Source organism: Leptodactylus fuscus, chromosome 11, assembly GCF_031893055.1.
Source record: "Leptodactylus fuscus isolate aLepFus1 chromosome 11, aLepFus1.hap2, whole genome shotgun sequence".
In the NCBI taxonomy this organism is placed as follows: domain Eukaryota; kingdom Metazoa; phylum Chordata; class Amphibia; order Anura; family Leptodactylidae; genus Leptodactylus; species Leptodactylus fuscus.
The window spans coordinates 25,505,895-25,518,598 of NC_134275.1; the positions used below are offsets into that span (position 1 = coordinate 25,505,895).

At 40.1% G+C, this 12,704-nt stretch overlaps 1 protein-coding gene across 1 annotated transcript in view; it reads left to right on the top strand.

Annotated features, from left to right (window-relative positions):
• The first annotated feature begins 1,877 nt into the window (after positions 1–1,877).
• The window catches only part of LOC142184494 (Krueppel-like factor 5), a 38,005-nt gene continuing 27,178 nt past the window's right edge, over positions 1,878–12,704 (top strand). Inside the window, exon 1 of the mRNA XM_075259385.1 lies at positions 1,878–2,124. Within this exon, the coding sequence (XP_075115486.1) occupies positions 1,975–2,124 (150 nt within the window). The 5' untranslated portion in view covers positions 1,878–1,974. The remainder of the gene's footprint in view (positions 2,125–12,704) is intronic.

A 12,704-nucleotide genomic window follows, 5' to 3' on the forward strand; every position in this document is an offset into this window, starting at 1 on the left:
TATTACAGCAACTGAATATCTACTGTTCTATGCATGCCTGGTAACAAATACAAACATGTTAGGATCTGCTGCTTGAGGTACTGTAGGTCTATTACTAGCTGACAGCATTATTGCGACACTATCTTTGCATAATTAGATTAAATTTATTCAACTAAAAGGGACACAAGCATGGAAAACTCCTCAAGGTGCTTGCAACAATACAAAAGTAACAGCAGGGAAAATGTGTATTTGTTACTATTGAAGTTTTTTTTTTTTCCCCAGAAAATGTACCGAAATACAACTAAAAAACGCTGTAGAAAAAAACAAGTTTTTCTTTGCAGATTTTATTCTCTAATTAAACCTGTCGGGAAAACACCAGTGTTTCCGCTGGTATTATTGACATGCTGTGCTTTTCCGAAAACACATCAATTGGAGGCTTTTTAGCCCATTGATTTCAATGTGTAGCCCGCGTAAGATGGCACCCATTGAATTCAATGGGATTCTGTTTTACAGCACTCACTCTGACACGTGTTTATGTGTCAGAATGAGTGGCGTGTTAATCCGTGTGAACGCAGCCTATGGGTGAAGTTTTAATGTACATTTTTTTGTTAAAAACCAAATTAAGTTTTTTTTTTTTTTTTTTTTTTTACATGTCGAAACTCATAGAAATCAATGGGATCTGTTTTAACGCCTCTCATTCTGAACGAGTTTACGTTCAGAATGAGCAGAGCGTAAACTCCATGTGAAGGCTCCCTTAGTGAGTCAATAGTGAAACATGAAAATAACACAATGATAATGTCAAAAAGCTATACTGTGAGTTTTTTTAAAAAAATATCTAATGTTCCAATTTTCTATCTAATTTTTAACTGAAAGTATTTTGGATAATGCATGACCAGACACCTAAGGCCCGGTTCACGTCTGCGTTCAGTATTCCCTTCTGGGAGTCCGCTTGGGGACCCCCCCCAAATGGAATACCGACCGCATTAAAAAGTGATGAGCAATGAAGGCACACAGACCCCATAGACTATAGAATCATGTGGAGAGGAAAGTAGTTCTTGGAGTACTTTTCTCTCCTCATGACTCATACGGACACCGCGCGGAAAACACATGTACTCCATTATAGTCTATGGGGTCCATGTGCTTTCATTGCTCACCGCTTTTTAATGGATTCGGTGTTCTGTTCGGGGGTCCCCATGCGGACTCCCTGAATGGAATACGAAACGCAGATGTGACCCAGGCCTAAGTATAATTGCTGTGCATCAGAACAGTTAAATATTCTATCTATATTCTATCGCACAAGTGTATAGTCCTTCTTCCTCTGGCTTACATGTGTGCAGAAGCAAGACATGAAACATTGTAAATGCATGCAGTAGGTACAATTGCCAAACAGTAGAACTAGACTTACTTTATGAAAGGTTATATAATGAACAATATTTTACATTACTTAACTTTTCATGAATTGTAAGTAGCCCTTCATTGTATAATTGAAAGCTGATTTGAGAAACCAGTTCACAAAAGCATAAAAAACAAATGTCTCTCTATATTAGGCTTTTCCTGTTTGCGCATGTGAATATAACCTAAGTGATGTAATATATAAATGTAAGTTATGATCTGCAAAGTAATGTTTTACTTGCGGTAATGCATCTTGAGAGTAATGTGCAAAAGGTCAAGGCTACACACATGTATTGTATAGATTCCTCTGGTGTGGCTGACTTAAATCACTGTCGTCTCTACAGGCAGACAAGTACTTAACAGTATAACAAATACCTGAACTTTACTCCGCACTCATTGGCTATACATAGCTGAGTTCCTCCCTCAATTGGCTAAACTTACCTGTCACTAAAATATCATCCAGCCACCTCACCAACTCCTCCCCCTCCAGGTAAAGGAAAGAAACTCTACATAACACGTTAATCCTTTAATTTCCACCCAAGGATCTAACAAAGGCAAAATACAAACTTATTTTATTTCATTCTCAACATATAGGGTCCAGGTATGACCCTACAAACCAGCTCCAGTGACAGTGCTGTGTATTCCCAGCTAAAACCAGTGAATATGTCTGGTGAAAATGTGGAAGACAGTGCTGTGTTCGAGGATATCAAACCTACTATAAGGATGCTAGAAACACAACCTGAGCTCAATGAGGTGAGACTACAAAGAATTGCTGGATTACTTGCTTTTTCTCTTATATTTTCTTTTACTTCTTCTATGTTTATTATTTCTAATGAAATGTATCAAGTGACACTTCCATGATTCTATATGTAACAACTTAGTAGCACAGATCCTCTCTCATGTATGGTATATGCTTGTGGGTAGATCTATGATGACAAGGCAGAAATAGAAGTCTGCTCTATAGGTTCCTATATATTGTCACACTTAAGTACATATCATATACATTTGTGTTAAGAGATATACACTTATGTAAAACTTCGAAAAGCTTGTTTTTTTTTTCAGAAAAGCACTGATATGAAACAATGTTTTAACTAATAGCAATCCTCACATACTTATACAGACTTGTACATGTGACTTGTAAAAGAGAAGGTATACATTTATAAAGGTATAAAAGCAAATTGTATGTGAAGTATAGTGTACTTTATGGAGAATTTGGCATTATAAAGGGAGTGGTAATAGAGGAATTACAGAAGATAAATTAACTTCGCTAACACGCACACTTTCTAGTTCACACAGTGCCTTCCCCATGTCCCTAAGGCAGGTATCACAATGTACAGATTCCTTTTATTTAATAAATACCTGAGGGCAAGATAATGCATTTTATTAGGGAGTGGAGACAAAAGCAACATCTGAACAAGATATCCCTTACTTGTCCAACAAGATTCTTCTTGTACCTGCAGCACTATTTGGTGATATGTACGTGAAAAGTAATCACATTATTTTAATTAATTTGGACAATTAATGTCAGTTTAAACATGCTTTAAGAATATATTTAGGAAGAGTATATCCTGCTCCATCGCTGAAAATATATTATCTAACCATGGTTTTCTTGAGATTGCGAATGATTTGTGGCTGAGGCCCCAAGTTGCAGAAACGCAGCTTTTTTTTTTTTTTTTTGTTATACAGAAGTGTGTTTCCTATATTCTTCCCATTCCTTTTGTAGTCACTCTTGAGTTTGTCTAAAAACACAAAACGCAACAAAATCTGCTGTGTTTCCGCAATGCGGGGCCTCGGCCTAAAGGAAGAACGCTATTAAAATATGTACAGCACAAAGACATTAGAGCTTTGCATCCATTTACTGCACAGAGACATACGTATACTAAAAACACTCTCAAATACATAAATGAACTATTATAATACACTATATTAGGTATCTTATACTTTACACTTCTGCGATCCACATATTGGCAATTTGTTAACATACTGAGGCATTTGATGCAGTCAAGTTACAGATATGGCAGATCACAGGTGATTGATAAGAAACCATTTTTGTTGAACATTTTACCTGCATGCTCCCAAGACAATTGTTGTAATGGAAACATGTAAAAATAAATTCATATCATATTCATAAATTATTCCTTCCATTAACTGGACTGCATAAGTCATTCCTCTGCACATGTAGTTTTCATTTTCAGTAAGGAGCAGCAGTCGCACGTTACTATGCATTTCTTTTACTGGTATAGTAGACATGCATTACCCATAACTGCAATTAATAGTGCATGCATATTTTCAGTACAAGAACGCTGCTAATCCAGCCTCAGACAGTGTGCAGACCCAGGTGTGTAAGAGGGCACGCACACGGGAGTGGCCAGTTAATCATTAAACCTCTTCCCATTGAAATATCACAATTTACCTCATTCCTTATTGAAGATAAGAATTATTGCAGTTACGTGTCTGTGTAGAGAAATGAAGACTGTATTTAAAAACATGTTGAAATCTAAAAAGGATGACTACGTGCCTCTGAAAAGCTCATGTTTGTGATAAAACAAAGGTCTGAAAGAATTCACAATTCTATCCTGTCCGAGTTATTTATTATAATTAGAGATGAGCGAACAGTAAAATATTTAATATTCGTTTCAAATAGCCGCTCAATATTCGACTATTCGAACGAATATCGAACCCCATTATAGTCTATGGGGAAAAAAGCTTCGTTTTAGGGGAACCCACCATTTGATTCAGGAGGGTCACCAAGTCCACTATGACTCACCAGGAAATGATGCCAACACCTCTGCAATGCAACCGGGACAGTAGGGGAAGCATGCCTGGGGGCATCTAACAAGCCCAAGTCACAGTTTTACCCCACCATCACAGCCTGTCACCTACACACTTTCCACACTCAAAAAAAACCTATAAGGGTGCATTCACACTGAGTAAATGCTAGCTTATTTTGTAGAGTAAAATGACACTTGTAAATTTTGCTATCCCATTGCCTTCAATGATATTTTTTTACAAGTGTAAAAATACGCCTGTAAAAAATACGCCTGTAAAAAATACGCCTGTAAAAATACGCCTGTAAAATGTCATTGAAGTTAATGGGATAGCAAAATTTACAAGTGTAATTTTACTCTACAAAATAAGCTAGCATTTACTCAGTGTGAATGCACCCTAAAAGTGGAAAAATATCTGGAAACCTTCTTTCCTCCCCAATTGGATGGACAGAAACCCAAATTTAAAGCAAAAGAAACATTAACAAGCACCCCTTTAAATCACGTTGCCCATGACAACCACAGATGGAATAAGCAATGGGAAATCCAAAGGCCTCCACACTTAACTGTCATTGTTCATGTGTGTGTGATGTGGTGAGACCTTCAAAAATTCACTTTTCTGGCCCTTAATGTGAGCCCTTCCAAATTAAGTTACAGGCCCTTAAGCTGAGGTACCAGCAGAGATTGAGGCCCTTCAGGTGACTTCAGCCTTTTACCTGCAGAGTTTTAGGCCCTTTAACTTAGTTCAGCCTTGCACCAGCAGAGATTTGTTGGCCCTTTGGGTGAGTTGAGCCTGTAAACAGCAGAGATTTAGTTTTTGGCCCTTGGAGTGAGTAGAATCTTGCACTGGCAGTGTTTTTGGCCCTTGGAGTGAATAGAGCCTTGCACCTGCAGAGTTTTTGGCCCTTGGAGTGAGTAGAGCCTTTAAAAAGCATTGTTTTTGGCCCTTGGAGTGAATAGAGCCTTTAAAAAGCATTGTTTTTGGCCCTTGGAGTGAGTAGAATCTTGCACTGGCAGTGTTTTTGGCCCTTGGAGTGAGTAGAGCCTTGCATCGGACTATATTTGTCCGCCTCACATACATTAAAAAAATTCCACACCACCAAAGACCGTGGCCTCGATGTGGGAGTTTTTCTAGGCTGGCTACAAGAGGGAACATTTTGGGCCCTGAAGGCTGTGGCCTGGCTTCAGTGAAGCAGCTGTCCTCTGCCTCTGGACATGCCTCTACCTCTAGCCACCCTCTTTGGTGCTGCACTTCCCTCCACATCTACACTGCTCTCCCTGCTTGACATCCCCCCTGTCCAGGTTGGGTCAGTGTCCTTGTCGTCCACCACCTCCTCTTCCAATTCCTCCTCCTCCTCCTCCTCTTGCACACTGACCATGGCAACAGGCTGCCCTGATGGCAACTGTGTCTCGTCATCGTCATCACTGAGGGCCAATTGCTGGTCAACAACAACAGGAGATAATGGATGATACAGTGTTTGTGCATCAGGACAGAGGTCAGACAGAGAGAGGGACAGTGAATGGACCCAAAAACAGCTCCTGGGAGGTGGGAAAGGTGGGATTAGTTTGCTGGGAAGATTGGGAATCTTGTGAGGAAGGAGGACCAGACTGTTGGGTAGGAGGACGAGTTCAGGTAGAGGCTGATTGGCTGGTGGAGAATGTGCTGGAAGCATTGTCTGCCAGCCATTGTAACACCTGTTCCTGGTGCTCGGGCCTGGTTAGGGTTGTACCTGCGGGGAAGTGCAATGCTTGCTGCCGCAGAGCAGTAGGCACAGTAGACGCTGTTGGTTGAGCGCAACCTTGCTCCACATCTGCATTTCCACGCCCCCGTCCTCGTCCCTGTCCTCTTGCGCTAGCCTTACGCATTTTTTGATGTATAGTAATGTCCTTTTTATGGTCTATACACCCCTGAGAAAAGCTGTTTTTCACGTATATAGCAAGAAGTAACTACTGTGGATTCCTGTTATTTTGTGGGGGGACACCCCTGAGAAAAGGTGGTTGGAACGTATATAGCAAGAAGTAACTGCTGTGGATTCCTGCTATTTTGTGGGGGAAACCCCTAACACAAACTGATTTGCACGTATATAGCAAGAATTACCTGCTGTGGATTCCTGCTATTTTTCTGGGGGGACACCCCTGAGAAAATCTGGTTGGAAAGTATATAGCAAGAAGTAACTACTGTGGATTCCTGTTATTTTGTGGGGGGACACCCCTGAGAAAAGGTGGTTGGAACGTATATAGCAAGAAGTAACTGCTGTGGATTCCTGCTATTTTTTGGGGGGACACTCATGAGAAAAGCTGGTTTGCATGTATATAGCAAGAAGTAACTGCAGAGGATTCTTGATATTTTTTTGGGAGGGACACCCCTGAGAAAAACTGGTTGAAATATATATAGGTAGTAGTAACTGCTGTGGAGTCCTGCTATTTTGTGGAGGGACACCCCTAACAAAAGCTGGTTGGAATGTATATAGCAAGAAGTAACTGCTGTGGATTTCTGCTATTTTTCTGGGGGGACAACCCTGAGAAAAGCTGGTTGGAACGTATATAGCAAGAAGTAACTGCTGTGGATTCCTGCTATTTCTTGGGGGGACACCCTTAACAAAAGCTGGTTTGCACGTATATAGCAAGAAGTAACTGCAGTGGATTCCTGCTTTTTTTCTGGGGGGACACCCCTAACAAAAGCTGGTTTTAACGTATATAGCAAGAAGTAACTGCTGTGGATTCCTGCTTTTTTTTCTGGGGGGACACCCCTGAGAAAAGCTGGTTGAAACGTATATAGCAAGAAGTAACTGCTGTGGATTCCTGCTATTTTGTGGGGGAACACCCCTAACAAAAGCTGGTTTGCACGTATATAGCAAGAAGTAACTGCTGTGGATTCCTGCTATTTTGTGGGGGGACACCCCTAACAAAAGCTGGTTTGTACGTATATAGCAAGAAGTAACTGCTGTGGATTCCTGCTATTTTGTGGGGGGACACCCCTAACAAAAGCTGGCTTGCACGTATATAGCAAGAAGTAACTGCTGTGGATTCCTGCTTTTTTTCTGGGGGGAAAGCTAACAAAAGCTGGTTTGCACGTATATAGTAAGAAGTAACTGCTGTGGATTCCTGCTATTTTGTGGGGGGACACCCCTAACACAAGCTGGTTTGCACATATATAGCAAGTAGTAACTGCTGTGGATTCCTGCTATTTTTCCGGGGGGACCCCTAATAAAAGCTGTCTGTCACGCATATAGCAACAAGTAACTGTTCTGTATCCCTGTTTTCCACCGTCCGTGGAAAGCTGGACTCCTGTCCTTGCAGTGTATAGCTCTGAGAAGAGCTGTTGTTGTTCTTCGGTTTTTCCCTGCCTATCTGAAGCTAATGCCTATCTAGCCCTCAGCAAATATGTTTCTCTCCCTATCTCTGACCGCGAATATGGCGGCGGCCGTTCTTATAAATGGGAGGTCACATGTTTTCGGCAGCCAATGGGTTTTTTCAATTTTTTTTCAATCCCTCCGTTGTCGTAGTTCCTGTCCCACCTCCCCTGCACAGTTATTAGTGCAAAAAACGCGCCAGAGAAGGTGGGAGGGTATATGAATTTTTACTGCGTATGCCACGTGGTATTCGATTGGGAACGAATACCTCGAACGGCCTGATATTCGATCAAATACCTATTTGATCGCACGGTGTTTGCGTATCTCTAATCATAATGTAATATAAATTATTATTATTATTAATAATATAAATGAATTATAATAATTATTCTATATAATGTTATGAAACACCTAATTTAGCCACAGGCCCCATGTTGTTGAATTGCAGATTTTTTTTATTTAGTGTCAGATTTTGCTGCATTTTCTTTGAGCCAAAGTCAGAAGATTGAGCCAAAGGTGGAATTCTAAGAACTTCCTTTATATTTCCCATTCCCTTTGTAGCCATTCTTGGCTTTAGCTAAAAAAAAAAAACACAGAAAAATCTGAAAGGTTTTCCTTTGTGTACTTTCTGCCTTGTTAAACCAATATTTCCACAGGTATAACGCGCAGGTTTCTATTTTCAGCTGCAGATTTTTTTCTGCAATGAGTGAATGGGATTAGCCAGCACTTGGCAGATACTGTAAAATGCAGAGTTTTTTGCTGCACCGTGTCTGCCATGGACAAAACGCTGCGTTTTTGCAATGTGGGGCACCAGCTTAAGGGTAAGGCCCCACGGTGTGGAGAAACATTTTTTTTTTTTTTCTGCAGATTTTGCTGCGGTTTTTACATTTTTTTTTTTTTAACTTTCACTGCTATACACTTAAAAAAGCTAGCGGAAAAAAAAGCTAGCGGAATACATAAAACTCTATAGTGAGGCGTTTTCTGGAGGTAGATTCTGACGAAAATTCAGCATCAAAATCCTTGCCAAAAAACTGTGTGCATTAACCCTGACGCATATATATTTCTGTATACGACTGGTTTGGGAGTGGAATACAGCCAGGAAAGCTGGATGAAGCGTCTATTTAGCTGTATACCACTGGTTTGGGAGTGGAATACAGCCAGGAAAGCTGGATGAAGTGTATATATATTCTATACACTGATTTGCTGTATACAAATTCATTTTCTCTGGGAGATACACCGAGCTGTGTATCTCCTCTTGCTGCAGTATAGCTCTGAAAAGAGCTGTTGCTTTTCTTCAGATTTCCTGCCTAACAGAACCTACAATTCTATCTGACCCTCAGCAGATGTCTAACCCTATCTCTCCAAGCCGCAACTAACACGAACATGGCTGACACTATTCTTATAAATCAGAGGTCACTTGATTTCGGCAGCCAATGGCTTTTTCCTATTTTTTTTCAATGCCTATGTCGTTGTAGTTCCTGTACACCTCCCCTGCACAGTTATTGGTGCAAAAAAAGCGCCAGGGAAGGTGGGAGGGGATACGAATTTTTACTGTGTTTGTCGCGTGGTATTCGATTGGAATCGAATATCTCGAACAGTCTGATATTGGATCGAATAGCTATTCATTTAAACGCTGTTCACTTATCTCTATTCATGATCAATTACATGAATTGCATTCGTGGGTTTGAATTGTGGTTTGCTGCACTAGATGGCTGTGTTTTCCTTAACCCCTTCCTGCCACAGGCATTTTTAGATTTTCGTTTTTTCGTTTTTGACTCCATGCCTTCCAAACTCCATAACTTTTTTCTTTTTCCTCTCTCAGAGCCATATGAGGTCTTCATTTTTCTTCATTATGCTACCATTAAATATTTTGTACAATGTACTGGAAAGCTGGAAAAAAATTCAGAATGGGATGGATTTGAAGAAAAAGTGCATTTTTTGCGACATTCTTATGAGCTTTCTTTTTATGGCGTTCACTGTGCAGCCAAAATGACATGTCATCTGTATTCTATGTTTCAGTACGATTCCGAGGATACCAAATTTATATGGTTTTATTTACATTTTAACCCCTTAACAAAAATCCAAAACTGTGCAAAAAATGTTTTTTACTAAACGTTGCCATAACTCCTGTAACATATTTACACTTCTGTGTCCAGGGAAGTACAGGGCATTTTTTTGTGGGACCAGGTGTATTTTTTAGTTTTACCATTTTGGGGAATTGCTATTGCTTTGATCACTTTTTATTCAAGGCATTTACTGTAAAAATATTTTTATAGATTTGTAGAGCGGGTGTTTTTGGACACAGGGATACCCAATGTGTATGTGTTTCACAATATTTAAATACTTTTATATGTGTTCTAGGGAAAAGGGGTGATTTAAACTTTTAGTGATTAAAGACCCCCATGGGTTCTGATCAATAATGCAATGCGTTACAATGTTAATTCATTGCAATGCATTGCTAAAAACAGCTTTCATATTGCAGGATACATAGAGTAGCCTTTAATAGAAGTTAATGAAAGACAGGCATGGATCTCATGGATCATTTGATTGAGCCGCCAGTGTGGGTTACTACCTGCAAACAGTGTGTGCACCAATTGTGGGCATTAGCGCCAGTTCTCTGCTGTGTAAAACAGCAGAGACCCAGCGGTTTTGGCAGCTGGCGACTGACTGCCATCTTTAAACACCCGGCATCCACCATACTAGTACGGAAAATGTCGGGAAGGGGTTAAAGGAGTTGTACTAAGGAAACTATGGAAGACCACAATGACACATGTACCATGGAAATGCTGTTATGTTAAAAGTATGCTAAAGCTGGTGCAAAACTTAGCCTGTGGCAATAGATTAAAAAACTAATCACTTGATTATAGTTAATACTTTCTGCTAGTAAAAGTATTCGTGATTTTACTGCAAAAAACATGATATCAGATACCTAAATGGCTGCAGGGAACATACCAGAGTTATGATGTAGCAAGCTTACAATATGTAAAGGAAACCATGCTATATAGAAGAAATTTGAGACTGCTTTGTCTAAAGGTGGCTGCACACATTAGATGAATGCCAGACAAACACAGCAATTTTGGTGGGGCTTGTCTGACTATGTGTGATCACATACTGTAACTCGATCACACGGAGTAAATGCATGTGTATTTTGGCAAAATACACGTGTAAAAATAAGACTCCCATTGACTTCAATGGTGTGTATTTTGATGTGTATTTTGGCGTGGTTTTTTTTACACGTGTAAAAAAATGTAATAGAACTCAATGGGAGTCTTATTTTTACACGTGTATTTTTTACACGAGTATTTTGCCAAAACACACACACGTTTACTCCATGTGAACATAGAGTTTCAGACAGCAATATATATTGTAGCTTTGATGCTTTTTTTAAAGTAAGAACAATGAGTGAATATAAATAGAAGAGAGTGGTGGCGGTAATGGTAGGTACTAGGCAGCTGTGGCTACATGTGCGGCAGTATGGCATGGCATAATATGATGGACCAAGTTGTAGGACATGTCTGACTGGATGGTAGAAACTTGATAGTCTTCAGTAGTTGATACCTTTTTAATGGCTAACTAATAATGATGACAGATTACAACGTTTTGGAACTCTCGGGTCCTTTCTCAAGTAAATTTAAAACCCTTTCTGAAGGATTCATATTTATATACAAAAAGGGCACATAGGGATAGAATTCCAGGAGGAAGGGGGGTAGAGGGTTGTTAGTAATTGGTAGAAACAATGTAAACACTTACAGGTCCTTATCAGTTCTCAGGTCAGTGATTTCTGTAAAATGACATAAAACCATGTGACAAATTTAGCCCCCTCTCCAGTGTTTGAAGCAGGGTCATAAATTTACACTCATAAATGCGTTGTTCTCTCTTTGATTTGAAATTCCCTCGGATCGGTGATTATGATCCTCATTGCAAAACTGCTTTGATACAGGAAGGTCAAGTCTTCGTTCTCTAATTCTATGGCGATGTGAATTCATACGCATTCTAAGCTTTTACTCCGTGTGAACGAGCCCTTAGAGTTTGGTATTTCTATCCTGTCAGTGGTCAGTATGTAAGGGCAGGTTTTGCACCTTTTCTGTCCACATGGAAATGTTCCTGTGTTAGTTGGAGGTGACAGTGAGCTGCTGACAACCATATTCCTGAGGTTTGGTGGCTGTCTGTAGAACAGGAGGGGGGTGTGTGTGTGTGTCTGGAAATATGGATTTTAGACAGTTGTCTTTTTGTAGTAGTGGATGTAATTTGCGTGTGATTCCTCTTAGCGTCTCCAGGTGTGGGTTATGTTCGAACTCTGCAGATAGAGACGAACACCTTGGAGGCCTCAAAAACACATTCTTGAGGCAGGGTTACCATCTAAAAACAATTGATAACCAAATCACCAGGGCCACAGGAATACCAAGATCAGATATATTAAAATACAATACCAAAAAGGAAAACAATCGGGTGCCCCTGGTTGTCACATATAACACACACCTGGAGATGCTTAGAGGAATCACACGCAAATTACATCCACTACTACAAAAAGACAACCATCTAAAATCCATATTTCCAGACCCCCCCCCCCTCCTGCTAGGTATTTTCTAAAGAGACTGTGCACTGCCATCAGTTGGTGAAACACAGTGGATTTCACTAAGGTGCACTTCAGCAACTGCACCGCCAATAGCTTGGCCAGGTGGAAGTTAAGTTGCGGACCAGCCGGCTGACTGGTACAGATTGCATGGAGGAGGAAGAAGAGCAGGTGGAGATGATAATAATGAATGATAATGTAACGATGACCGTGTGCTACATGACCTACAAAGACTATAATGGGGAGAACTGGAAAACAAGAAAAAACAGCACCATGCACGTACCTAGTGCATTATCCCTGATAAATATCACTGGGGGATTGTTACTCTATAGAAAGTAGTTCACTGAAGGAGTAACTAAAATTTAACTTTTATTGGATTTGTTAAAACAATTATTTCAAGGATAAATCAACTCCTAAAAACACCAAGATATGGGTGGCTGGATCTTTCAATAGTGTGTGTGGTCTAAATATACACACTTTAAAGGGATTCTACCATTAAACTACCTTTTTTTCTAATGAACACGTCGGAATAGCCTTAAGAAAGGCTATTCGTCTCCTACCTTTAGACGTGATCTCCGCCGCGCCATTCTGTAGAAATACTGGTTTTAACCGGTATGCAAATGAGCTCTCCGCAGCAATGAG